The following is a 24,653-nucleotide window of genomic DNA, read 5'->3' on the forward strand; positions in this document are numbered from 1 at the left end:
GTAAGCATTAGTTGAGTAGTCTGAGTAACAGTGTTGAAAAGGTGGTTCTTATTCTATTTTATTATTTTTTGTTTGGACTTCTCTATATTATTTAAATCCACTACAGAATCCTAAAATCTGTCAAATCAGAATCTGGTAAGGCAATGGATCTCAACTTTGGGTCACGACCCCTTGTGGTGACACTATCCTTTCATAGGGGTCACCAAATAAGACCGTCGGAAAACATAGACACATTATAATTTATAACAGTAGCAAAATTAAAGTTATAAAGTAACCACAAAAATAATTTTATGACTGGGAGTCCTTACTAGGAACTATATGACAGGGTCCCAGTGCTAGGAAGGTTGAGAATCACTGTGTTAAGGCAATTGCTCTAGGTTGGTATGCCTTGAGTATAACTGAGAACAGCTGGATTAAACAGAAGGAATGAAAACCTCGCTTCTGGCTTTGAAAGCTGGCAGAGGAATGAACATATAACAGTTGATGAAGTGTTGTTCTTTAGAGTGCGGCACACCGAGGGCTGGATAATTTGCCCTTGGCGCTTAAGGGGGGAAAAAGCCCAGGACACCAAATTTCTCCAACAATTTGGAATTTTATTCCATCCGTGTACATGCATAGTAACAACGTTGGTTGAGAAATTATTTCTATCAGAAGTAGAACGTTATCTTTGTGATCACCAGGTGCAGTATTGCTACTCTTATACTTAAATAGATCTTATATATGAATTAAATCCATACTTGCAGCATTGAATTTAGGGTTTCGATTTAGACTGTGCCTCTCGAAAGAGAAAACCGATTAGAAGTACTCCATTCCTTACAATACTGCTTCCAGTAATTTTGTTCATTCTTTATAAAGTATTGCATTTAACAGCGAAGGTTTAAAAATCGAGACAGGGCTGCATCAGCGAAAGAAAATACAGGTACTATACAAGAAAGGAAAATGCTATCTCCAATGAACATACGTGTTTAAGTTTGAGAGAATGGACGGAAATATACGGCTACATACGAATGTGAAGCCTAGCGACGAAGAGACTGTATTTGCTAAAATATAAAGTGCAAATGGAGCCTGATTATCCAAGAATTGAAATCTTAAGGCGAACTTAGAGCGTGGGTATTTAGAACAGGTTTGCAGGTTATATTTTAGCATATACGGATATCCGCAACAGCATATAAGGAAAAAATCAGGGTACACAAGTGCTTTTGAAGCTATGTCTAAAATGCTCTTCTGTATTGTTTGTGACTATTTTCTTTCAAAGCTACTATACAGTGCAAACCATATGTGCTACACAATAACTATACAATAACATTACAAATGACTTTAATATAAAGTTTTTAAATAAAAAATAACATAACCACAGCTATGAATACTGCTGGTAAAATAAATTAATTTTGTTTTTGAAAATGGCACCAATAATACACTTTACTAATGGTCTGTAATGAAATTACATCTTAAGTCTTCAACTCAGCCGTAATGAATGTCTCCTGATTGCCAGACGTAATCCACACAGCGCCTTTGTTTTCTGGACTGTTTAGAAGAACATACTAAACACTGGTACCAAAGGTAACTGCTTTCCTTTTTAACTCAGTTAGTTCACTTGACATGTTCCGCTGCATGTGACGAGCAATAAAACTTCTTGTGAGTTATAAAGTTTGAAAGGTTATTGAACTGGATATCACATAGCCGGCAATATTTCCCACTGCCGGGAGCCTGGGTGGAGCCATTCACTCCTTTCGCTATGCTAGACAACTGTTCTTCTGCCGAGGGAATTCCTGGCGAGACATTCTCATTTGCAGCTAGTGGGTTTTCAGAGATCCACGAAGGGGATTTGTGGTCATCATCGTGCTGGGCATTCTGGGAAATGTTCTCTTGCTGCGGGTTGGCCGGAGGCCTTTCGTCTTGCTTCGGTCCACCGTTCACTATGACCATGCCTCTGTTTTTGGGCAAGAGAGGCAGAGAATCTTTCTTGGGCACTGCGCACCCGTTCGAGGAGGCCTGGCCTTTTGGAGACTCATTTTCTGTGTTTGTGCTTTGTTCTGCGTCGGTGTTGTGGATGACGAGAGAACCAGCGATATAATCGCTTGGCTTTATGCCATAGTATGGAGAAAGCTGGTCGGCTCCTTTCGTCTTCTTTATTGCTCCAGGGTAAAGGCATTGGGGAAGAAATAAATGTTTGTTCTCTTCTTTTGTAGCGATGAGCTGTGCGGCTTCGCTGAAGACTTTCAGACCTTGTAAAGTTGCTAAATGGGACGAGAACAAGTTTCCGTTGGGAGAGGGCTGCTTCGGATTCCCATTCTTCTCACATCTAACCAGGTTTCTTTCAAAGCCAATGTCGGGGCTGTTCCGTTCGCTTTCTGGATTGGGAAACACCTTGCCATCAAGCTGACTTAGGTCGTTACGCTGATGTGCAGTGACCGGGCAGAAATTCTGCTTGTGGGCCAGGTAGTTCTCGACCTTGTTGAAGCTGATCTTGCACACCGTGCACTCGTGGTAATCTAGCAGCCTTTTGGGGGACGCGGTCGTCCGCTCCGACTGCGATAAACACTTTTTGCTGAGATCTATGGGGACGTCCATTTCCAAGCAGGAGACACTGGAATGGGTCGTGTCACATTTGGGAACCGGAACACATTTGTTCATGGCCAACGAAGTTTCCAAGTGCTTTGAGACAATTCCTGGGAAGATGTCGCATCTCGGGTGGTAGCATTCTCCTAGCCCATCGGTGGGCTCTTGAGAGGAGCTACAAGGATTGCTGAGGTTGCCTACGTCGAGAAATCTCTGCTGGACCAGGGGCGGCCTTTGCTCCTGCTCAGGTAGGCACATCTCATACATCTTTCTTCGCTTGCGTGTGCGCATGGTTCTCTGCATGGCCGGCACTTTGTTGGAAGCGGACCTCTTTAGCGGCGGGTCATGGCGGGTCGCACAGTAATACTGTTTGTGGACCATGTATGTTTCATGCCTGCTGAAGGTGATGTTACAAGCTTCACAGGTGGTCTTATTTGGGTCACTTTCTCCGTCCACTAAGGGGCCGTTGGGATTTTTCACATCAACTGGCTTCCCATTTATTTTGTCGTCGCTGCTGTTGGAGGTGGACAGCTTTTTGGCTGGAGTGTTAAAGTCCTTCTCATGGCCTTTGCCGTTTGGCCCAATCAGATCTAAGACGGCGGAAGAGTTGATACACGGTGTCTGAAGAAGTGGTGTTTCCGGGTCTGAAGAATGAGCGGCTGGGTTGAGAAGGTTTATAGAAGCCTGGCCAGTGTTGGGACTGACAGCTTCTGGCATCTTCTCTGAAACACCCGGAAACTCAGGGGACTTGGCCATCTGCTGCCATCGGCTACTGCAGTAGTGTTTTTTATGAACTAGGTAGTTATCCAAGTTATTGAATGTTATGTTACACTCGAAGCATGTAGCCCCTTTGGGCATCAAAGGACTGTAAATTACGGGAGGATAGCTGCTACTCCCGTGTCTTAGGCGCCGATGCACCAGCTCCGACATCTTGGCTAAGATCTCTGAAGCCTGAGGGACCATCGTGATGTCTTGGGGGAAAGCAAACTGAGATAGGAAAGGTCCCACTGGGAAAGAGGGTCCGATGTTGGGTTGCACTGGAGATGAAGCAAGTCTTGGGCTGGAAGGCTCAGACTTTATTTTTGTGTAAGAAAAGCTTTGTTTGTTCGCTGCAGGCTGTATCTCCGGTCTCTGGTTGGTGAGAAAGAGCTGAGTCTTTTTCTCACACTTATCCAGTTCTGTGTCTGAGCTTGCATCTTTAGTCTGCAAGGCCTTTTGGCCCTGGGAGAGGTCGCTTCTGGCCAACAAGTCTGTGGCTGGCTGTAAGCTGTCTTCAGTTCCACTTGGAGAGTGCTCCATGTCGCCTTCTCTGGGAAGTTTGCCACCGGGGACATGGAGGTCCTGGTGTTGCAGTAACTCCCGCTGAGTCTGGAAGCCAAAGTGGCAGTGGTTGCATCTGAAGGCGGCTTGAGTAAGATGGGAGAAGAGATGTTGATGGAAGTTGATCACGGAGTCAGCCGTGTAACTACAGACTGTGCATTTTAAACTTGCCCCTGGGGGCAGGAACTCTTCAATTTTCACTCCTGCAAAGACACACAAAGTAGGAGAGCTGAGAACCTCACCTGTTGGCTTCCTGGTGATACGAACCTTTCCTAGTGAGCTTGTGGTGTCACAGAAATCCTTCAGAGCCTTGCACTGACATCTTAGTGACATCGGTAATAATAATTTCCCAAGCCTCTTTGTGAGTGTTATGGTAGAGAAGGGGAGAATTATCAGTGCTTCTCCCTTATGGGTCAGTAAACAACCTAAAAATCCCAAGAGTATTTTAATAATCAAGCTGTGTAACAATAGAGTCATGCTTAAGGCTTAGGCTTGTAATTTTTTTTTAGCATAGAGTACTATGCTCTATAATAGGAAGAAGTGAATATTCACTAGAGTGGCTGCTAGCTACTGAACACCTTCATGCAAAAAGAAACAACATTGTACTAGTAATCACTTGACTAATTTTTTATCTTTTATCTAAATCTATTTAATTGTTGGTTTTACTGAATGTGGTCTATCTGTGTCTAGGACTGATATTTGACTGGTAGACAATGGCATGCTAATAAAGTCAGTTTGGACCAGCATTCACGCTGGTGGACCAATCTCTGTTAACTGACTAGTTCCTGCCACTGATGGTGGAGGCAAGCATCATGTAGAACAACTAACTCCTGCTTCTGTTTGTTCGTATATGATGAGAACAGGCTTGGCTTCTCTTCTCAGTCCTGTGAGTTCGAGGCCATCCTGGTCTACAGAATGAGTACCAGGACAGTCAGGACAATGTAGAAAGACCCTGCCTCAAATAAAATAAAATATTAAAAAACAGGAAAAAATCTAAATATATTTAAATTCATTTTAAAATTGCAAGAATGGGGATGCCCTGAGAGGAAGCTAATAGCTGGGATCCATTTCAAATATAGTTGGAATAACTCCCAACTTGCTGTCTTTCTTAAGGAATTGAGAGTCGTTTTATGTGATAAAGTTCACTTAAACTTTAAGCAAATACACTCTGGAAATTGAGAAAATTTTTGATGGAAACTCCAAACTAGCAGCTTCAATTGCACAGCAACTTCTTTTGAAATGTGCCTACTATTTCTCTTGGCTCATGGAAAACACCATGGCCAATTTCCAAAGACCACTTGGTATGTAAAGCGGTGAAAAGGAGTGGTATTAAACACAGGGAGTAGAAATGGTGCTGTTCTGCTGAAGAGGAAAATGAATGTAATGATTGGGAGCATAGTCTGAAAACGCTGCAGATGTTGAAGTCACAGTCAAGTCCTTTGGTTAAAATATGATGCATCTAAACAGTAGACAGGAATACTGTTTTATCCAGTAAAATTATCTATCCATCTATCTGTTTATCTATCTATCTATCTATCTATCTAGTTATCATCTATATGCATATATAATAAATATATAAGAAGTAGGTATATGTGTGTGTGTGTGTGTGTGTATGTATGTATGTGTAGAAAGAGTAGCGTGTCCTGAAGCAACAACAGAAACATTAAAGGCCCTTACCACTGTGTGAGTTCAGGTGCATTTCTAGAGCTCGGGCATTGGAAAAGCTCTTGGTGCATTGTGGGAAGGGACACAGGCTGGCAATCTGATGAGTGTTGTCTTCGTTTTCTTCAGACGCTGGAGCAGCTTCTCTTTGCCTCCCACTGCAGTAGTACATCAGATGGGCTTGCAGGTTCCGCTCGCTCCGGTACCAGATGCCACAGGATTTGCAAGGGAAGATGTCCTCTGCAGCGAAACCAGAAACATGTTAGCTGCAGTCTGGGGGGCGAAATGGGGGTGACGTCACTTTTAATTCCATCTTTCTGAGTTTGGTGAGTCTAATCTTGGGTGTTTGATAGATCAGGAATAGGCTCTTAAAGAAATGGTACCTCTATTGCTGAATTTCCCACAGACTGTAAGTAATACTATAGGAGATGCCAATATAATTTCATTTTATACTTATGGTTTACAAAAAGACACATATTTATCACAGCAGTGAGAATTGGTTTATATGAATACTTAAAAGGTATGAATGTGGTAGCTAGAATAAGATATCCTGAATGTCCATTCTTGACATGATTTGTTGATTGAATGAATTAATTCCAGAGTGCCTACAAGATGCCAAACTATGCTGGGTTTGGTGTAAAACAAACAGGAGGTTGAACCTTCTAGGGCTAAAGAGCTTACATTCCGATCTCTGTTGGGTTTGATGCAAAACAAACAGGAGGATGGAGCTCAGAGTTAAAGAGCTTACATCTGAGTTGGTAGGAGTCAGTAGACAAGTCTTTACAGCTTACTGCTGTGAGAGCCTGGAAGATGATCTGGGGCTTAGGCAGTCCTACCCACTGGGCTTGTGGAGCACGGGACAAAGGTAGGAGCCAGTCAGGCGCTTAGAGGGCTGGTTTTGTTACTCCTTAGAGCTGATGTGGAGGAGGAAATGAACTGATTCAGTTGAAGATTTCCTGTCATCTTGGCAAGGACCACAGTGCAGAGGAAGCCGCAGGAGCCGGGGGCACCTGGCTGAAGGCACAGCAGCTGTGTGGTATTGTTGAGGCAAGGGCAGGGCAGAATATGGACCATCTTTCAGACTCTTTGGAGAGGCTTTCATTTGGTCTCAGTGATGGAGAAACAGGGCCTAACGCAAGAGCAGAGTGGTTTTAAAGGTAGTAAATGCAGAAGAAACACTCGGGAGTGGCAGGAGCCAGACGCAATTATTTAAGTGAAATACTATGAGGCTTGGATAACAGCCTCAGTCATAACGAGTTTATGAAGCTGGGCTGTGATGTGTGATTTCTACATCTTTCACAGAACATGTCTTTACATGTATGTTTTTCCTCCTCATGGAGTGATAGCTGAAGAAACCACAGTTGATTACCTTGTATGCAAAATGAAACAGTGGTTCTCAACCTTCCTCATGCTGCAATCCCTTAATACAGTTCCTCATGGTGTGGTGACCCCCAACCTTGCTACTTCATAATCATAATTTTGCTATTGCTATGAATCATAATATAAATATTTTTAGAGAAGGGGGCTTATGAAAGGGATCATGACCCATAAATTGAGAACCACTAGTATAAAGGGTTATATTGAGATTGGAATTTAGCCTTAAACCTACTTCCATACTGTTTGAATGACAAAGTTACACAGAGGAGCAGAAATGAGTAGATGCAATAGACCAGAATCTTGTAGGCGAAGGTATTTTGTGGGCTGATCCAGTCTGGTCCCTGTATTGTAGACACAGGGCTTTTGAACGCTGTCCAGAAGGTTTTGGGGAACAGAGGGTCAAGCTAGACATGTGGAATTTGGTATTTCTGAGATGAATTCAGAGGGACACAAGGGGAAGTCTTTTTTTTTTTTTTTTTTTTTTTTTTTTTTTTTTTTTTTTTTTGGTTTTTCGAGACAGGGTTTCTCTGTAGCTTTGGAGCCTGTCCTGGAACTAGCTCTGTAGACCAGGCTGGTCTCGAACTCACAGAGATCCACCTGCCTCTGCCTCCCGAGTGCTGGGATTACAGGCGTGCGCCACCACTGCCCAGCTACAAGGGGAAGTCTTAAGAGAGTTCTAAAACTCCTCAGAAAGAGCCAGGCTTCTCATTCATGAACAATTAATGTGTCACTGATGGTCAGACAAAGAAAACAGCTCTGTGGAACCATGAGTCAGAAATGAGAAAGAACTGAGAATCAAATTCTAGTGGAGGGAAGATGGAAGCAACTTCAAAATGACGGACTGATGTCTCTGTATTATTTAACCCATCGTTCCCAAGTTAAGTACATTTACACTATCCAAGAGGCTGCATAGTTAATACGGTGGATCCTTCAGCAGAGTCATGTCAACTGATTGATTTCAGGACACAAATGATATCTAGGTTTATATTAGATCATTTGAGATTAAATATTTCCTTGCTACCAAAACTAAACAGGTATATTCATATATGTAATTAATAATACACACTAGAGAATCATAATTGAGTAAATTTATTTGAAATCCCTTGTAATAAAATTATTTTGCCTCAAGTCCAAGTTGGTCACATTGTTTCATGGTCCATGCAATAAAAATCAAAGTAAAGATAATAAAAACTATTCCATTAAGTAAATCAAGTAAGGCTGGGCGGTGGTGGTGCACACTTTTAATCCCAGTACTTGGAAGGCAGAGGCAGGCTGATCTCTGCGAGTTTGAGGTCAGCCTGGTCTACAGAGTGTGTTCCAGGATAGGCTGCAAAGTTACAGAGAAACCCTGTCCTGAAAAACAAAGCCAAAACCAACCAAACAAAAAAAAAATTAAATAGGAATTCATTGGGCTGAAGTCCTGGGCTTATTGATTGGATGCATAGTGATTTCAGAACCACCTGTGAATGCCTTTCATCATAATTATGGTTGGATATTTTTACACCAATGTGAAGATATTATTGCTGTCTACGCATATCTTCCATTAGATTTTCAAGATTATGTAAAGACTAGATGCATTTTTATTGCCAGCATTAGTATCGTTCTTTCCTTGCAGCTGATTTTGGAGTGGGATGGCTACTTGGTTTTGTTTCCCACAGAGAGCTCAGCAGAAGCAGATCTCAGAAAACAGACCTGAGAACCCTTGAACCATTGACTGTCCACCATATGAAGCACCCCTTTATGTGTACCCAAACTAGTTCAGTGTTCATTGTGACAGTATATTTCAAAGTTCTCTATAAAACATTAAAAGCTTACTTATTTCTTTTTCCTTTTCTTTTACCAACAAATATTTTGATTTGTGCAGGCTACTAGTCCTTCATCCAGGTTATAAGGATATAAACAAAAGCTCTATGTACTTGTATCAGTTTATTTGAAGCTAATAATTGATATTGTTATTTTCAGATAGAATAATAATTAATAGTTGTACAATAGAGCTTCACATCAACTTAAGACTATATACTCTTTATTAATAGTATATATAATAAAATATTATTTTCAAATTCATATTCTTCCTTTTTCAAATTTTTAAATTCCATGGCCCTTAACAAATGCAAATACCTGATACTAGGGAATCACCGAGGCTTGTCATTGCTAAGTACAGTTGAGTATTATTCAACAGGTAGAGAAGGACAGCTTTTAGTGTGGGTGACATTTAGGAATGCAATCTGACATAACAGGTCATGTTTTCCCCCCTGCATTTACATATGAAGCAAACACATTACACACACACATACACATGCACACACACACACACACACACACACACACAGACACAGACACAAACACATACACTTCTAGCCACAAACTGAAGAAAATGTCTGTAAGTATCCATCACCCCCACAAAGCTGGGCTAGAGCACTCAGCACTTACTATTGACAATAGCTGTGGGCAAAATAGAAGCCATGGCAGCTTGCTGAGGAAGCAGCTGAATTGAGTCCAGCAGGCGGGCCGGGTACATCCCTTCTGTGAGAGTCATCTGACTGGCAGCTTGTAGCCTCGAGTCAAAATCTACCACAAAGGCAATGAGCTCTTCACCCTCTGAGATGGCCTTCGTAGTGGTGCACCAAAGCTGGCCTCCTGTGAGGAGAGAGAGACGAGAGGAGAAAGAGCTGACACAGAAGGAAGGCATGATGAGCTGGCTGCATGCTAGACCGACGTCAAGAGCCTCTTCTCATGGTGTTCACATGGACACTGACAGAGAAAGGCGTTTGATCCGACTGCAGCTGTGTGTCGCAGCCAGCCTCAGTGGACAAACGCTCTCCTGAAATGAAGCAACATGTTTAGGAACTAACAGTAGGAGAAAACTAGGGAAAATATGGATAGAATCTGTGGAGTTTTGCCAATGGCCTGCCTTCCAGGCTTTTGCCTGAATCTTTAGCCCGGTATGAGATTGATAGAATGCCTGGAAACCCGCATGGGAGGGACACAGTTGCAAAACTTTACTCCAGACACGCTTCTGAAGTTCCTATTTCATTAGCTCATGGAAGAAGCGACTGTTTTCCCTCCCTCTGTCTTCCTCTCCACTTTCCCAGTCCTTAAACACTGTGAGTACAGATGTCCCAAATCACAGAGGAAGCAAACAACAGTTTGTGGAATCTAGGGTGCTTAAAGTGTGATTGCACGGAATCTAACCTCCCTCTGTTACGGCCACCTATGTCCTTTTTACTCTGGTGGGTGATCTTATACAATACCCTGCGATGTCCCTTCTTTATCGCCATTTACCCTGATGGAACTTTCTGCAAAAGAGGATACACCAAAGATTCTTTTCAAAAGGGCTTATTTCAATAAAGATTTGTTTAAATGAAAGGAACCTTGTCTTCAAACACTGAGATAGACTCCGGCTCTGCATTTCAAATGATCACGTGCAGTGCATTAAAAAGAAAAATTAACTATGCAAGTCCATCTTCTAATGTATTGGGTTGTGATAGTGAGCACTCATTTATTTAACATGTTTAGACAGGCAAAGCACTTATATTTTGTTATCTCCACTCTCAGGCCTAGATACATATCCCACACAGTTATGTCTGCAATAATGTGGTGTACTTGATATTTTACAAAGCGCCCCCCGGTGTGTATGTACTGGAACGCTGTATATTGTGCTCATTAGCTAAGAAAAATTGTACCCATTTTGATAGGTCGCATTGCTCTGCTTATCTTTCAGCATAACTGTCATTTCAAGTGCACTTCATTTTTTTCCAGCCTCGGAGATCATGGTTTTTAAACAACTTGTACAAATCTCTTGGAGATAAGAACAGTATATGACATGGCGGAGCCGCATGGAAGACTAAAGATGACGCTTCAGAAACACGGCGGGCAATTAACCAAGGTTTAAAGTAAGCAAACAAAACACAACCCAGAAGGGTATGTGTCTGTGGAAAAGAAGAAAAAAAAGGAAGATTGTAGTCCTCTAATTTATGACCGGTTTTAAATTAAAACGTGAAGATAGCAAAATACCACAGGGCAACCACGTGCCTGCCCCAACCACATTTTGATGCTAATATTTCTCAAAGCATACAGGTTTATTGTAGTCGAAATAAAACAGATTTATTTTGTTGTTGAAAAAAATTTCTTTTTCCAGATCGCAGAAGACAAAATTACAACGTTGGGGAATGAGAGGGAGTTGGAAGCTTGTGATGTGCTGTTTCCCCCGGACGATTCTTGCTCTGGGAACCTCTGCATTTAGACGCTCTGCCTGTTCTGATATACACACATCTTACTCCTCATGGTGGTAGACATGTTAATCACGGTGTCTTATCTCTCCTCTGGAATGCAGTTTATTAGCTAGTCTATGGACTAAGGGTGGAAATGGAAAAGTCAGTAACCGCAGTTGGGGTTTGTTCCGCAGCATGATCACAGAACCATTAGATTTCAAGTATGGCATTCACACTCTTGGTTAATCCAGCTCTGATTGCCAGTCATGAAAGGAAAGACAGTCCCTAGGGCACTGCCTCTACTCAGAGTAGATCATGGTCACTGTAGTGAGCTACAAAGATGATGGCATACCTCTGCACAGTGTTTAGCCAAAATATCCAATAAATAAAGTCAAAATGAAAAATACTTTGTGCAAAAAAACATACAACAAAGATATGATTATCTATATTACTGTCGGTGGCTGTGTTAGAGGAACAGCAGATGACCGTTGACTTCAGGGGATGGGCCCACCAGGAAACAAAATCCTGCTGTATACAACTTGGAAAGCCAAGGCCCTAAGCCCACAGACTTTGAAACAAACCTTAAGTTGAGTGAGGGAGAAGGTATAGATTTGGGGCTCTTGGGTCCTGTCTGCATTCTTCCTATGAAGAATAGAAAGCTACACTTTCAGCGTGCTGGTTGATATCCTACTGCTAGCTTGAGGTTGGCCATGGTGAGGGTTATAGCTTTTGTCAGGGTTCCTCATAAAAGCCTTAGATCAAGGTGGAAAACCCTTAAGTATAAAGGGAATGCAATTATATCTGTCTCATGCTGGGCAGAGATACACGTTTATTTTAACGAGTAAATGCATTATTAACAGATATGTTTTCCCCTCTGTGTAATCTAGAGGAAAAATTTATAGGCAGGGAAATGCTACACCAAGCTGTTCAGAGGTTATTATACTAGTTCAGGGGGCATAAATATAAATGATGAGGGGTAACAGAGTCACATTGAAGAGACACAGGAGAGACAGGGCTGGAGTGATGATGTTCTCAGAAGAAAAATAAAGGAAGTGTTGAAATGACACCAAGGCTAAGGACCTTGGAATACAAATGGGGACTGCGGTTGTGGCCCTACCTTGACAGGAAGCTGCACTAGTAACACCTTAGATTGTAATTACACCCTTACAATGACGACAATGACAACAGAAACTCGTACAGGTCAGAAGCATTCAGAAACTCGTAGAGGTCAGAAGCATTCTTTGGGCTGGAGGTGAAACGTAGTTGATGTACTTTATTTTTTTTAAACCTGCCAATTACTCCATGAGGTGGCAGTTCCCTCCTAGGGTGGAGGAAACGGAAGCTTAAAAATGTTAACTTCCAAGACATGTGTGTGTGTGTGTGGCCAGTGGCACAATCCTGGCTTGGACTTTGATCTTCTTAACTTCATAATCCCAATGTGGACCAGAGATGGGAGGAGAAAGAGAGAGGGGGATGGAGAGAAAGACAGAGACACAGAGATTGCTAGAGAGAGGAGAGGAAGAGGGCTTACATGTGTGCCCATAATACATTATATTTTGAAAAGGCAAAGTTTGAGATCCTGGAAAAGCTTCTAGGTGAGTGTATCTATGAGGCAGCTATGACTTTGAAAAATATAAAGATGACAGAAGAACACATCTGGTCTGGTCTAATTGGAGCCATTATTCAAATGTCTCACCGCTATGCCAAATCCAAGAGAAAAGAAAAGTCATCAGAAAAGGCAAAGCAGCTGGGCGGTAGTGGCGCACACCTTTAATCCTAGCACTCGGGAGGCAGAGGCAGGAGGATCTCTGTGAGTTCAAGGCCAGCCTGGTCTACAGAGTGAGTTCCAGGACAAGCTCCAAAACTACAGTGAAACCCTGTCTTGAAAAAAAAACAAAAAACAAAACAAAAAAACAAATAAGTAAATAAATAGAAAGAAAGAAAGAAAAAAAAAAGAGAAATGGCAAAGCTGGGAAACGGTGAGCAAAGGCATCTGTGTTCCAAGAAAGCTAACTCACTTCCAAAGAGAAGACAGAAGCTACCTATTCCTGTGGACTGCATCTTGACCAATTAGAACTGGAATTAGTTTCTAGCAATCAGTGATGGCTCGAAGAGGAAGGCGGACCAGTTTCCAGCTTAATTGCTTTAGACTTAGCAGATGCTGCCAATTCAGGGTAGCATCGGCACGCAGTGCGGTTGCTGTTCTCGCTCTGAAGCAAATTAGAGGCATAAGAATGTTAAGTCCTTTAAATATTTAACCTAATGTTCAGTGTAAACACACAGTATTACCTTTGGTTTTAGAACAGGAGCGGAACTATCATTTAAAACAATAGCAAATAACAAGCTTTGGCTAGGATGTCGGGACACCTGTAGAGTTGGAAGTAATATAAAATTAAACAAGGTTGGGATTCTTAAAAATTGAAAATGTAATTGCCTGTAATTTAGAATTTCACTTATAGATATCTCCCAAGTGCTGAAGGCATGATCTTGAGGAGGCACTTGCACACACATGAATACACACCCCGTAGCATAATAACCTTATCACAGCAGCTCAAACATGAAGAGAACTTAAATACCCACCAGCAGATGAATGGATAAGGCAAAAGTGTCATAATGGACCATTAAATATTCTTAACTTATAAATAAGGGAAATTCTACTGTCTGATGAACTGTGAGGACAACGTGCTAACTGAAAGAAGCTATTCCCCAAAGACAAGCACTGCCTGATTTTTTCTGTAAGAAGAAAGCAGGGAATGAAAGTCAGTGTTTAGAAGGAATGGAGGTTCACCTTTGCAGAATGGAAATTTCTAGAGATGGATAGCTGTATAAAGCCATGTGCATGACGACTAAAATAGTCAAGAGAGCAAATTTTGTGGTATATGTATCGTACCTTTAAAACTCTGTACAAAATTATAGTCTCGTGTCTTCACTAAGATAGATCTTGTAAGAACACAAAACCTACGCATTTCTTCCCTTAGTTAGAGTTATTCATGTGACCTTTATAAGGTCTTTCCATGAAAGAAAGCATAGGAAAATAAGTAAGAAGATAAAGTGTTCTCTTTTCCCAGCTTTCAGATGTGTAAATCTGTGTTGTTTCTATAATGAAATACCTGGGGCAGGCTACTTACAAAGAAACAGAAGTATATTCTGCCCATAGTGTTGGAATGCTAATCATGAGTGCCTGGCTGTTGGGAAGCCCCTGGGACTAACAGTAAAGCATGAGTAAGAAGATGTGTTTGCATTTCCAAACAGGAAGTCTGAGAGAGATGGTTCTGGGTTCTCCTAATTCTTTGAAGATACACTCCAGCTGACTCAATGCCATGTCACTGGGCCACCGTCTTAGTCCTAAAGACCTCAGACATTCGCTACCATCCTCAAAGGGCTGAAGCCTCTGACTCACACCTTGGGGCTGAAGTAGAGCCAGTAACATCCCAAACACAGAGTCACACAAAGTTGTGTTAAGGGACCCCAGTCAAGCAATGCACCAGCGAGGGAGACTATTGGCAAGCATTCTCTTCTCATTGGAGTACATTTTGGCTTCTTTCACCCACTGAAAATTACTAGCGCTATTTATTACTTACATGGTAGCTTCAGGTTTCTGCCTGTTACCAGTGCTGTTTCCTCAACGAAATACCTAAGACAGGCTACTTACAAAGAAAAAGAAGTATATTCTGCCCATAGTGTTGGAATTCTAATCATGAACACCTGGCTCTAGGGACGAGATAACAGCCCTGTTATATCTCCATACAGATGGAAGTTTAGAAGTCTTAAATAGATGTTCTTGGGCTTTTATAGAAAGAAGCACACATAATTTCCTCAGATTTAAACCAAGCAAATTTTCAGTATACTAGTTTACAATAACGACATGTTTATTTGAATGCAAAAAGAATTACATTAAGGTACAAAGTATATATATAACAATGTAATATTTGCTCAATTGCTAAACCTTTTACTATTTTCTTTTCAGCATCACGCAGGAAAGAATGTCACTGTTCTCTGGAAGTCTTGGCAGACAATGAAGCACACTGGGTATGTGAAATTACTGAAAATTTATTTGTACTCAATGCCAAGGAGAGTTGGAAAAAGAAATTGGTGGGTGAGACAGTCTAGTTTTAATCTTAACTTGGTAGTTGATGTAGCATCTTGGAAAGTTTTTTACACGGGCACAGAAAATGGCAGATATAAGCTAGAGATCTTCTTGTGAACAACTTTCTAAGAGGAATATTTGTTGCCCTCTCATTCAGCATTCACTATGTGTTATAGCTCCGTGGTGTACTAAGGGCTTTGCATGAACTTTCTCAATGACTTTTCACAAGGAAGCAATGAGTTGACTTGAGCTGATTCCCATTTTACTGTGTTGCCATGAGGTTAGAAGGTCATATTGCAAAGAGGAGAATTGGGTGAAGGGAAGGTTTGGGGGTAATGGATTTTTACTCTCTAGATGTTTCCACAGGAAACATCAGGCGGTCTATGTCACAGTGCTACCTGTTGGTCCCTGAAGCAGAAAGGCCACCCGTGGTTGGTTCACTTTATAAAATAGTGTTGGGAAGATGGCAGAGAGATTGTGCAGAGCTGGGGAAGGAAGAGCTACAGACTGGAGAACAAGCCTCCACAGCTTGTGATGTGTAGGTGACCCCGGATTCTAAGGGGAGTCCTTAAAATACTGAACCCTTGGAATAACATCACATGTAAAGGTACAATTTTAAGCACCTCACATACTAACTCACTAATACTAAGCTGTTGTTAGTGCTCATTTAAAGTAATATTTCACCAGCTTCCTGATTAGGTTGCAAGTTGAAACAGATATATAAAGGCGTTTCAAGATTCTACGTGCCCCAAAGTGCTGGCCAGTCACCTTTTGTACACTGGTGATTCTATACAGAACTTTAATTCTCTGCTGATTTCAAGGCTCTATCTGTCCATCATGGATCAAATCAAAGGCTATTAGAGGGAATTTTGAGCTGTGTTTTTAAGAACATCTCCAGAATTCATACCAGTAGAATAAGGCACAACGGGCATGTAGTGAACTTTAGGCAACTGGTATGGTATAGAGTGAGTGTCTATGAAAGATAACTTTTCTTCATGCTGAACTGACTCATCAGAGTGTTTAGGCAATTTGGTGGAGAAGATCCATTTTGGAACTCAGAAATTGACAGCAGAAAATTGCTTTGAGTGTTCCCTTTCCTTTTTAAATGTAAAAAATATGGAAATACTGGGTGAGCCAGTAAACATGGCCAATAGAGGAGGAAAATTCTTAGCATTCTTGGATTTGTTTAAGCCAAGAGGAACTCAGTAAATCTGTGAGTTGTTTTTGGTTTTGGAAAAGCTTGTTTTTGTATTAGTTTGAGGGTATGTAGCTTGGTAATAAGAATTACGGATAATGATGGACATAACCCAACTGTGGAAAGATTATGGCGTACAACCAGAGAAAAAAAGAAAAATCACATTTACAGTTCACAGACATGGAGTTTTTATCTGATGACAATAACCTGCTGCCTCCCAGGGCCCCACCAAATGGAAAGGTCTGTCACTCTTTACTTCAAACAGAATCAGTTGCCTGGGTCTTCAAACTCCTGCCCCACTCCCTTTGTAGCAAAGGACAAATGCATTCAAGGTTCTGTAAAAGGCAACAACTACCAAGACCTTGACATTCCTGGAAAACCCTTCACTCGTGCTTCTCAGGAATATTTATGATCATGGTTCTTGTACAAACAGAGATGGTGCCTAGCAGGAAGCCCATACATTCTCCCCCCTCATAATTGATGTCAAAACTGCAATGAAGTGTCCTACAAGTTTCAGTAATAAAGAATAAAGTCACAGTTCAGACATGATTATATTTTAGAAATTTTGTGCTCCCCTTGCTAGAATCAGTAGCCTCAAGCATCTCCTTATTCTGCCAAATTTTTCACTTGCACATTTTGTTGGGAAATGAGTGTCTGTACAACGCCACACAGACCTTTGCCGATAAACTCTAATTAAGATTAAGATGGGACTTTTGGAAAGGATCCCATCATTAGCAAACATGATAAACACAAAAATACTCCCTACTTGTCAACCAGGAGCAATTCAGTCACCTAACAGTATTATCTGTTGCTAGGATACAGAGCTGACAAAGCTTCAATTATATTGTTCGACCATACTTATAGAGTCTGCATAAGCAAACTATACCCAGAATAAAAGCATGTAACTTCATCCATGCTATCTGCAATCCACGGCTTCTTACAATGCTAAAAATCAGGTTAATAATTACATAGCACGCTGAAAACTCTTTTCCAGGTGTTACGTCTCTACATGTTTCTTTCTAATTTATCTGTGCGATTGACAGACGTGCTTGCTTTGTAAACATACGAAAATGCAAGCAATGGGGAGCTGTAAACATCTGGCACAACCAGTGGCTCATCAAGATACTGACCTGTGCTTAGCATAAAAATATGTAGTAAATTGAACCAATTAGATAGCATTTAGGTTTTTCACTGCTCTGCCTCACTATACAGTAGGATAAAGAGCCTCAAGCAAAGAGATAGGAATCCTATGAAAACTGTTTTAAGCTAAAAAACAACTATCCTTTCCTGACAATACAAAATAAAAGAAATAGATGCTTTGTAAATAAGGGTTTATGGCAATGGCTTTTCTTAGAATTATTTTTAAAGCTGAAGTTAGTAACTTTACTCCAAAGCATTAAGTCGTTGAGTCTTACTTCTTTTCTTTAAACTGGAAACACTAGGGGAATCATTAAAGCATCCCCCCAGATACAGGCATTTGATAAGGAAGGAAACAACCTTCCTATGTAGAGTCATCCTATGAATCAGACCTTTGTATGTATTTTGACATCTGTGGCTTTCACAGACATTTGGAGGAAAATGCAGCTATGTCCGACTGGACCAAATATTTAAATAGCTATGGAATATAAAATACTTATTCTACATACTAACCCACATTCAGGCTTCTTAAGTGGTACATTAATCTAAAATGTCTATGTCTTTCACACACAATGAAACAAGATAGCATATGTGGGCTAGAGCACAGTTAGTAACGAGTGAAGGTCATCCTGTGTAGGGAACACACACACACACACACACACACACACACACACACACACAGCTTTCTTGAAAAGGGAAATCCTTACTTGTCTTACTTATTGCATCATTAACTTCGTTTATTTTTACAAAATTATTTTAAAAATGGAATTGATGCCTCTTTCTGAAAACTAATCTTTCTTCAAAAGTGGAAATTAACTGATTGGAACGATTCTCTAAAAGCAAAATGACTCCCTCATTTCAGCATGGCATGTTGGGGGCTACTGCCTCCACCTCAGGGTTTAGAAGTGAACATGGGGCTCAGATTTATACATAGACATGTTCCTCCACCTTAGGGTTTAGACATGAACATGGGACTCAGATCTATACATAGATGTGTCCTTCCACCTCAGGGTTTAGACATGAACATGGGGCTCAGATTTATACATAGACGTGTTCCTCCACCTCAGGGTTTAGATGTGAACATGGGACTCAGGTCTATACATAGATGTGTTGCTTAATACAGTTTTTATAATGAATTCAAATCCAATGCTCCTGAAATTCTTGACAGTGGAGTACTGCCGGGAAGGGAACTTATAAATTATGGGTGCCCCTTCTTTGAAAACCGCTTTGGAGGTTTCTTTGTGCCTCGGCAAATACAGTAGGACTGTGAGGCATTGTGTGGGTCCTCCTGCACAGCACCTGATAAAAGAATAAAGAGCTGTGACATATTCTTAAAACAATAGAGGAATTAAAGGGAAACAATGGGCCAGCTGCTTCATTAATACAATCAAAAGGAAGCCCAGCACAGAGGAGTGCAGATAATTAAGCATTACTCTCTTAGTCCTCCTTTCTATCATAAAATTGCTTAAAAATGTGTTAACTACTTCATAGTTGTGAGATAGATCTGTGCGCTTGTTTATTTAGAGTTGATTAATGCCTTTTTTTCTGTATCCAGTAACATGCCAACTCATAGTTCACAGTGGTTTTTGAATAAAAGGGAATAAGAATAATTGATAAAGATCTGCACAATACACAGCAATAAATCAAAATGCATTTTGCAAAAGGTCTTTCCTGTTTTAAGACAATCTTTACCATTTTTCATTTGTTATTGGTAGCATGGGGCATTTGAGGGCATTAAACTTCCCCAGGCTGGCATGCCTGAAATCGTTTTATAGGACACCCAGCTATTCCCCGGAGGGTTCCTGGAGGAAAATAAGACTCGATCTGCAGCTCTGAATGTGCCTGTGCTATTTGAACTAGTGGATACACTTATTAAATTCCTTTTTTTTTGGTCAGGGGAGATGGACAAATGGCTGAACTGCAAGCCAAATAAAATGTTTATTCTTCATCCACTTCACAGAAAATAAAAGTGCACTTCTTGCACTATTTACATTAAAACAGTTTATAATTTATTACAGGCAGGCTTTCATTCTTCATCTCGTCTGTGGGTAGCCTTTCCTCTGCAGTTAATGGCACATTTAATTGCTTAAGAACTAGAAAATTGGTTACTGGATACTGAGTGCTAAATGTTAAAGTCAGGTGAAAACTATATTCTGTTTTTTTTCCCTCATAAGTTTTTTTCCTAAGTAATCTTAGGTTAACGTCAATCCAACCTTAAAATCACAAACTTTTCTAACACAAGTGGTCAGTTGAAATTTAGCTAATGCCATTCTGATGGCGTTAGGATCATAATTGGAAGAGGAAAAATAAGAATAAGAATAAGAATAAGAATAAGAATAAGAAGAAGAAGAAGAAGAAGAAGAAATAGGCCAGGGAACATGGAGACACACACAGAGAGACATTCAGGTGTACGTTAATGCTAAGAAGATGATTGTCTTACACATATGTTGGATATGAATTAAAATATATCCACTGGGGCCCTGTTTACACAGCCCTTTCTGTACTATGTCTGTATTTTAGAGGAGTATTTTGGAGTATTTCTTTTGGCTATGAAACCTGGCTGATGCCTGGTAGCTGCTTCTCTATTAACTCAGTTAAATTTTCCTCACAAAGCAGGAAATGACACATACCAACCGAAACGATCCATTTAGGAGACTGCATGTGGTTGTTTATGGGAATGTTTTTGTTTTGACTGGGCCCACAAACTCACTTTGTTAAGCTTGAGTTTAAAAGTAAATGCAGCTAGCCAGCTTATCAATGATCCAACGAACCCTTTCAAAGAAGCAATCTGAACACCCCAGGTTATAGACTATGTCTGCACACATTGCATTGCAGGAACACCTGGTACACGCTGGCTGGAGGGTCTCCTTTATAACCCTGCGGTGCTGCAGCATCTTTAAGGAGCACATGTTTGCACAGCGAGCTCACTCCACGGAGCAGGCGGTTTGGGGTTTCAAATACCAGTGGCGTTATTACTTAGCTTAAACTCCTCCAGAAATACTGGTTGGCATCGAGCTCAGAAACAAAAGAACGTGACCATCTTTCTCATTTCAAAGGGGTTAGCTTTGTGACTGATCAGAAGCACTGTGGCCACAGTTCCTGGGATGGGAAATTAAAGGAAAGCTAGGGAAAGGCAAAAGCCCAGTGCTCCCTGACTCTGTTCTTTCAGAGGAGTTCCTTCGGCTTCTTCTTGTGATAGAGTCTCACTAGGTCTTTCCTCTCTTTGACTGAATTCTGTATACTGTGTTTATTTATTATTATTATTTTTCCTTCAGGAAAGTGTCTCCTATGGAGATACTTTCAGAAAGTAAACAGTATGATTCACATCAGATTCTGGTCACTGCTCAAGTATCTGAGCTGAAAGTTTTGCCCTATAAACTAAAAGGTATCAGAACTTTCTTGAAAGACTGTGAACTAATGTTTTGGAGGGCATGAGACCCAGGTGTCTGATGCCAGGTTTAGCTCATATACCTATAAGAAAAAAAAAAGAACAAAAACAAAAAATAAAAACATCCCCCCCCCCCAATGAATTTTATGAGCAAAAGTGTTCCTATGGTCTTTTCTGCATTCCTGGATTATGGAGTGTGGTTTCTGAATGTGCTGTGGCCTGGTTCTGCAGGAAGTTATCCTAGCACCCAAGGTCAGTCATCAGACTGACTGGCCCTGGCCACCAGGATTTCAAATGACCAGTCAAGGGGTTGAATTTGCACCCAAAGAGCGAGCTGTCAAAAAAAAAAAAATCTTACCTGCTGCCGATAAACAGATTACAAAGCCGCTTAAGATTCTGCTTGTAAACAAAAGCATTTATCAACTAATAATTTGCAATAAACTGATGCAACTCCCAGCTGAGCCCCTAACTGTAATTGTCTTTACCATCTGCCTATTAAAATACCATTCTTCATCAGCAATGAGGAGCAGAAGGCAGGAAATCTCCACCAAAATGCACAACTTGCAAGCTTTTGAATAATCTGAGGGCATTCTGCACTTTCATTCTGACTCCTGTTGTTGGGTGGGCTTAATTTAAATTCTTGCCCAGCCTGGGAGGCTCAGAAATCAGGTGGAGGGGAAAGGCGAGGGGAGGGGGACATGACACACGGTGCCTGCCGCTCTGAAAAGGCATAAATTATACAAGTTCATCATAGGAGGCTGTTTTTAATTTCTTTCCCTTCTTCTATTTCTTTGAGCAATATGAATTGCGGGATCCTGATGAAACTCCCTTAAGCACCAGGTTAGAAACGAACCTCTCAATGCCTTTATCAGCCTGGCCATTTCCACTAGACTTCTTTGCTTTGCTTTCTTCGTTATTTATTTTTTTAATTTCAACAAGCTCATCAATCTTTTCTGGGGAGCTAGATCAAGAGTATGATATTAGTGGATGAGGTGGAATACTGGTTGCTTCTGCAGGACTGACTGGGCAGATCCACGGAGTAGAAATACCAACAGTTGCCAAGAACCCAAGTTTGCAGCCATGGTCTGCAATCACTGAGGGGATGTTTCCCATTTCCAGCTCCCACAATGTCCTCTGTGCTCAGAAGCACTCTGAACAGGTCCCACTCTAAAGGTGAGGCAGGGAGTTTCATCACCAGCCACATGAGGGCTCAGAAACTACTCTTAGCAGAAATCTTGACCCACAAGTGCTGATCTTAGAGATCTGTGGGCAAAAGCAGCCAAGAAAGGCTGTTGTATCTCAAACCATCTCTAAATAGTCAACATATTCTATACCTTGATAAAGTTTATTAACTTTTAATCTGTTTACCCAATTGTTCTCTTAATAAAATATACTACTTATCAAAAATAAAGGCAAGCAACAACACAGTTTTAAGTAATCTGCTCTGATGTGGAAAATTAGGAACTATAGATTATTTTCATACTCTTTTGTGGTATGGAATTATTTTCTGTTTCGGTGTTTTTCCATTCTCAGAGAACATTCTTTCCATCCATAAAAGCTCAATAATTCTGAGGGAGCTCTTGGGCTGAATGTATCCTTCAGCAAACAATGACTATCATCTGAAATTAAGGTTCCAGCTCGAGAGATGACGATATGTGTTGGGTTTTCTTATGGCAACATATAATTTTAAATTAACGGTTGTGTTTTTATTTCACTTTATGCGAGCTTTCCTCTGGGTAATTATTTTTCTTTACAAGCTACTGTTAAATATAACAGAACTAATAATTTCTTGCCATAGAGGAATGGTGATGGCCTGCATGCACATACTGTTTTTTTTTTTCTCCACCTGATTTGGCAATGAAAGTTCATGGGTACCAGGGATTCTAACTTCCTTCATGGGCTGGGGAGAACCTGAGGTGTGGGTAAAACCACAAGGAACCATGATCCCTTAGTGTCAGAGGCATAAAATAGTAGGATAGAATTTTATTACTGATTTGAAGTAGTACAAGAATGTTCCAAGGGGCTAACAGTGTGAGACACAATGACCACCCAAACCATCTTGTTTTCTTTTTATCAGTGGATAACAGTCTTTCATCTGTAGATATTTAACGAACACGTGAGGTAAACAAGTAAGATGTGGGGCATGACCGTGGTTTCCCGTGCTGTACTATTAGTGCTTTTTATTAAATTCACAGGAAAGCCAAAGCATAACACAACATAACCCACAAAGAGCACTAAGATTAAACTCAGATAGTCTTTAGTTGTTTACAAACCTACATACAGAACGAGATGATGATATGATGCTTCATTTGCCTGTGTTTTATTTCATTAAGTTTTGACATAAATATTTTTATATCACGATGTAGGTAAATTTAGAGATTTTTTTGATAATTTAAACTTAGGTTTAAAGATGTATTTACTTTTATTTTGTGTGTGTGGGGGGGTGGTTTGTGTGCATCTGTGTCTGTGAACCACATGCATACCTGGTGCCCTAGAAACAAAAGTACCAGATCCCCCTAGAAACTGACTGATTTGTAAACGCGAACCTCTGCATTGGCGCTGTAAAATTGAACACAGGTTCTCTGTCACTCAGCCCCTGCTTTCTACCACTGAGCCATTTTTTCCAGCCCTAATTTTTACTTTAGCACCTAAAGCTTTCATGATAGTTGATTATAAAGTAGCCAGTCCATTTCTTTGAAAAGTTACTGTGTTTCCACATAAGAAAAGTTTCAACATTATGTAGCAGTTTGTAATGTAAAACAGTTCCAGGCTAAAATATAGATATTGGTGGCTCATCTCTATAAATAATCTTTTAATTTTATTTATGATACTTCCCAGATATGCATTCACACATACACACACCATATATATATGATATAGATGTATAGATCTTAATATAGGTGTGTATATGTAGTCCCTAATCTTTGTTTTAAAGGACAGACTTGTGTGGGAAGAATATAGTTTTGAATAAGAAACAGCCAGCAGGTGGCGCTCAGCGCACACTATGAAATGAAGGCAGAGGACTAGAAAATCCGGGTTTTATTTATTTAATTCTCATCTACCTGAAATGTTGAAGTTGCTACACCGAGCTTTATAATCCCTAAAGATTTATGTTAATTGACTAAACAACTTTGTAGTAATTTACAGACTATTCTCCAATGCTCATCTGAATGGCCCTGCATTCAACTCACGTGCCCTTGTCAAGATAACAAAACATAAAGATGTAACACCCACACCCCCCTGAACAGGGAAAGAACGGAAGCCTGGGTTGCTGGAGTATAACATGTGCTCTCCAAGTGAATAGAGCTAAAATTTCTGTTCAACATGTGACAGCTGCCGTTCCTTTGCTTTTTAGCATCTTGTTTTGTTCTATGAAGGATGCAAAAATCTTACTTTACAAAGGGGTTCATTCTGTATTATGGGTGTCTTAAAGTTCTGCCATCATACAATGCTTTGAACAGTTATTTGATGTTCAGTGAAATACACATGCTGCTTTTGAATTGTATGCAAAGATCAATGTTGTCAAAGAGGAAACAATAGTAACAAGGATGAACACTGTTAAACATTGTTACATGTGTAAGGTTAATGCCGCACTGTCTAGACTTGCAAAATCCCTCTGGGCTCACCTGTTTCCTCATCTGCCTGTCCTCCTTTTATGAGGGAGAGATCATTCCTACTTGAGTTTATACTGGATAGGTCAAAGGTACCTTCAAGTCT

General features: G+C 40.6%; 1 protein-coding gene across 1 annotated transcript in view; it reads right to left on the reverse strand.

Annotated features, from left to right (window-relative positions):
* Window positions 1–535: 535 nt before the first annotated feature.
* The window catches only part of Zfpm2 (zinc finger protein, FOG family member 2), a 407,929-nt gene continuing 383,811 nt past the window's right edge, over window positions 536–24,653 (reverse strand). Inside the window, exons 7-9 of the mRNA XM_041637629.1 lie at window positions 9,349–9,555; window positions 5,557–5,781; window positions 536–4,082 (exon numbers count right to left, since the gene is read on the reverse strand). Coding sequence (XP_041493563.1) covers window positions 1,591–4,082; window positions 5,557–5,781; window positions 9,349–9,555 — 2,924 coding nt within the window. The 3' untranslated portion in view covers window positions 536–1,590. The remainder of the gene's footprint in view (window positions 4,083–5,556; window positions 5,782–9,348; window positions 9,556–24,653) is intronic.

Source organism: Microtus oregoni, unplaced genomic scaffold (genome assembly GCF_018167655.1).
Source record: "Microtus oregoni isolate MIOR12 unplaced genomic scaffold, Mior012 000053F_ref0000044, whole genome shotgun sequence".
In the NCBI taxonomy this organism is placed as follows: domain Eukaryota; kingdom Metazoa; phylum Chordata; class Mammalia; order Rodentia; family Cricetidae; genus Microtus; species Microtus oregoni.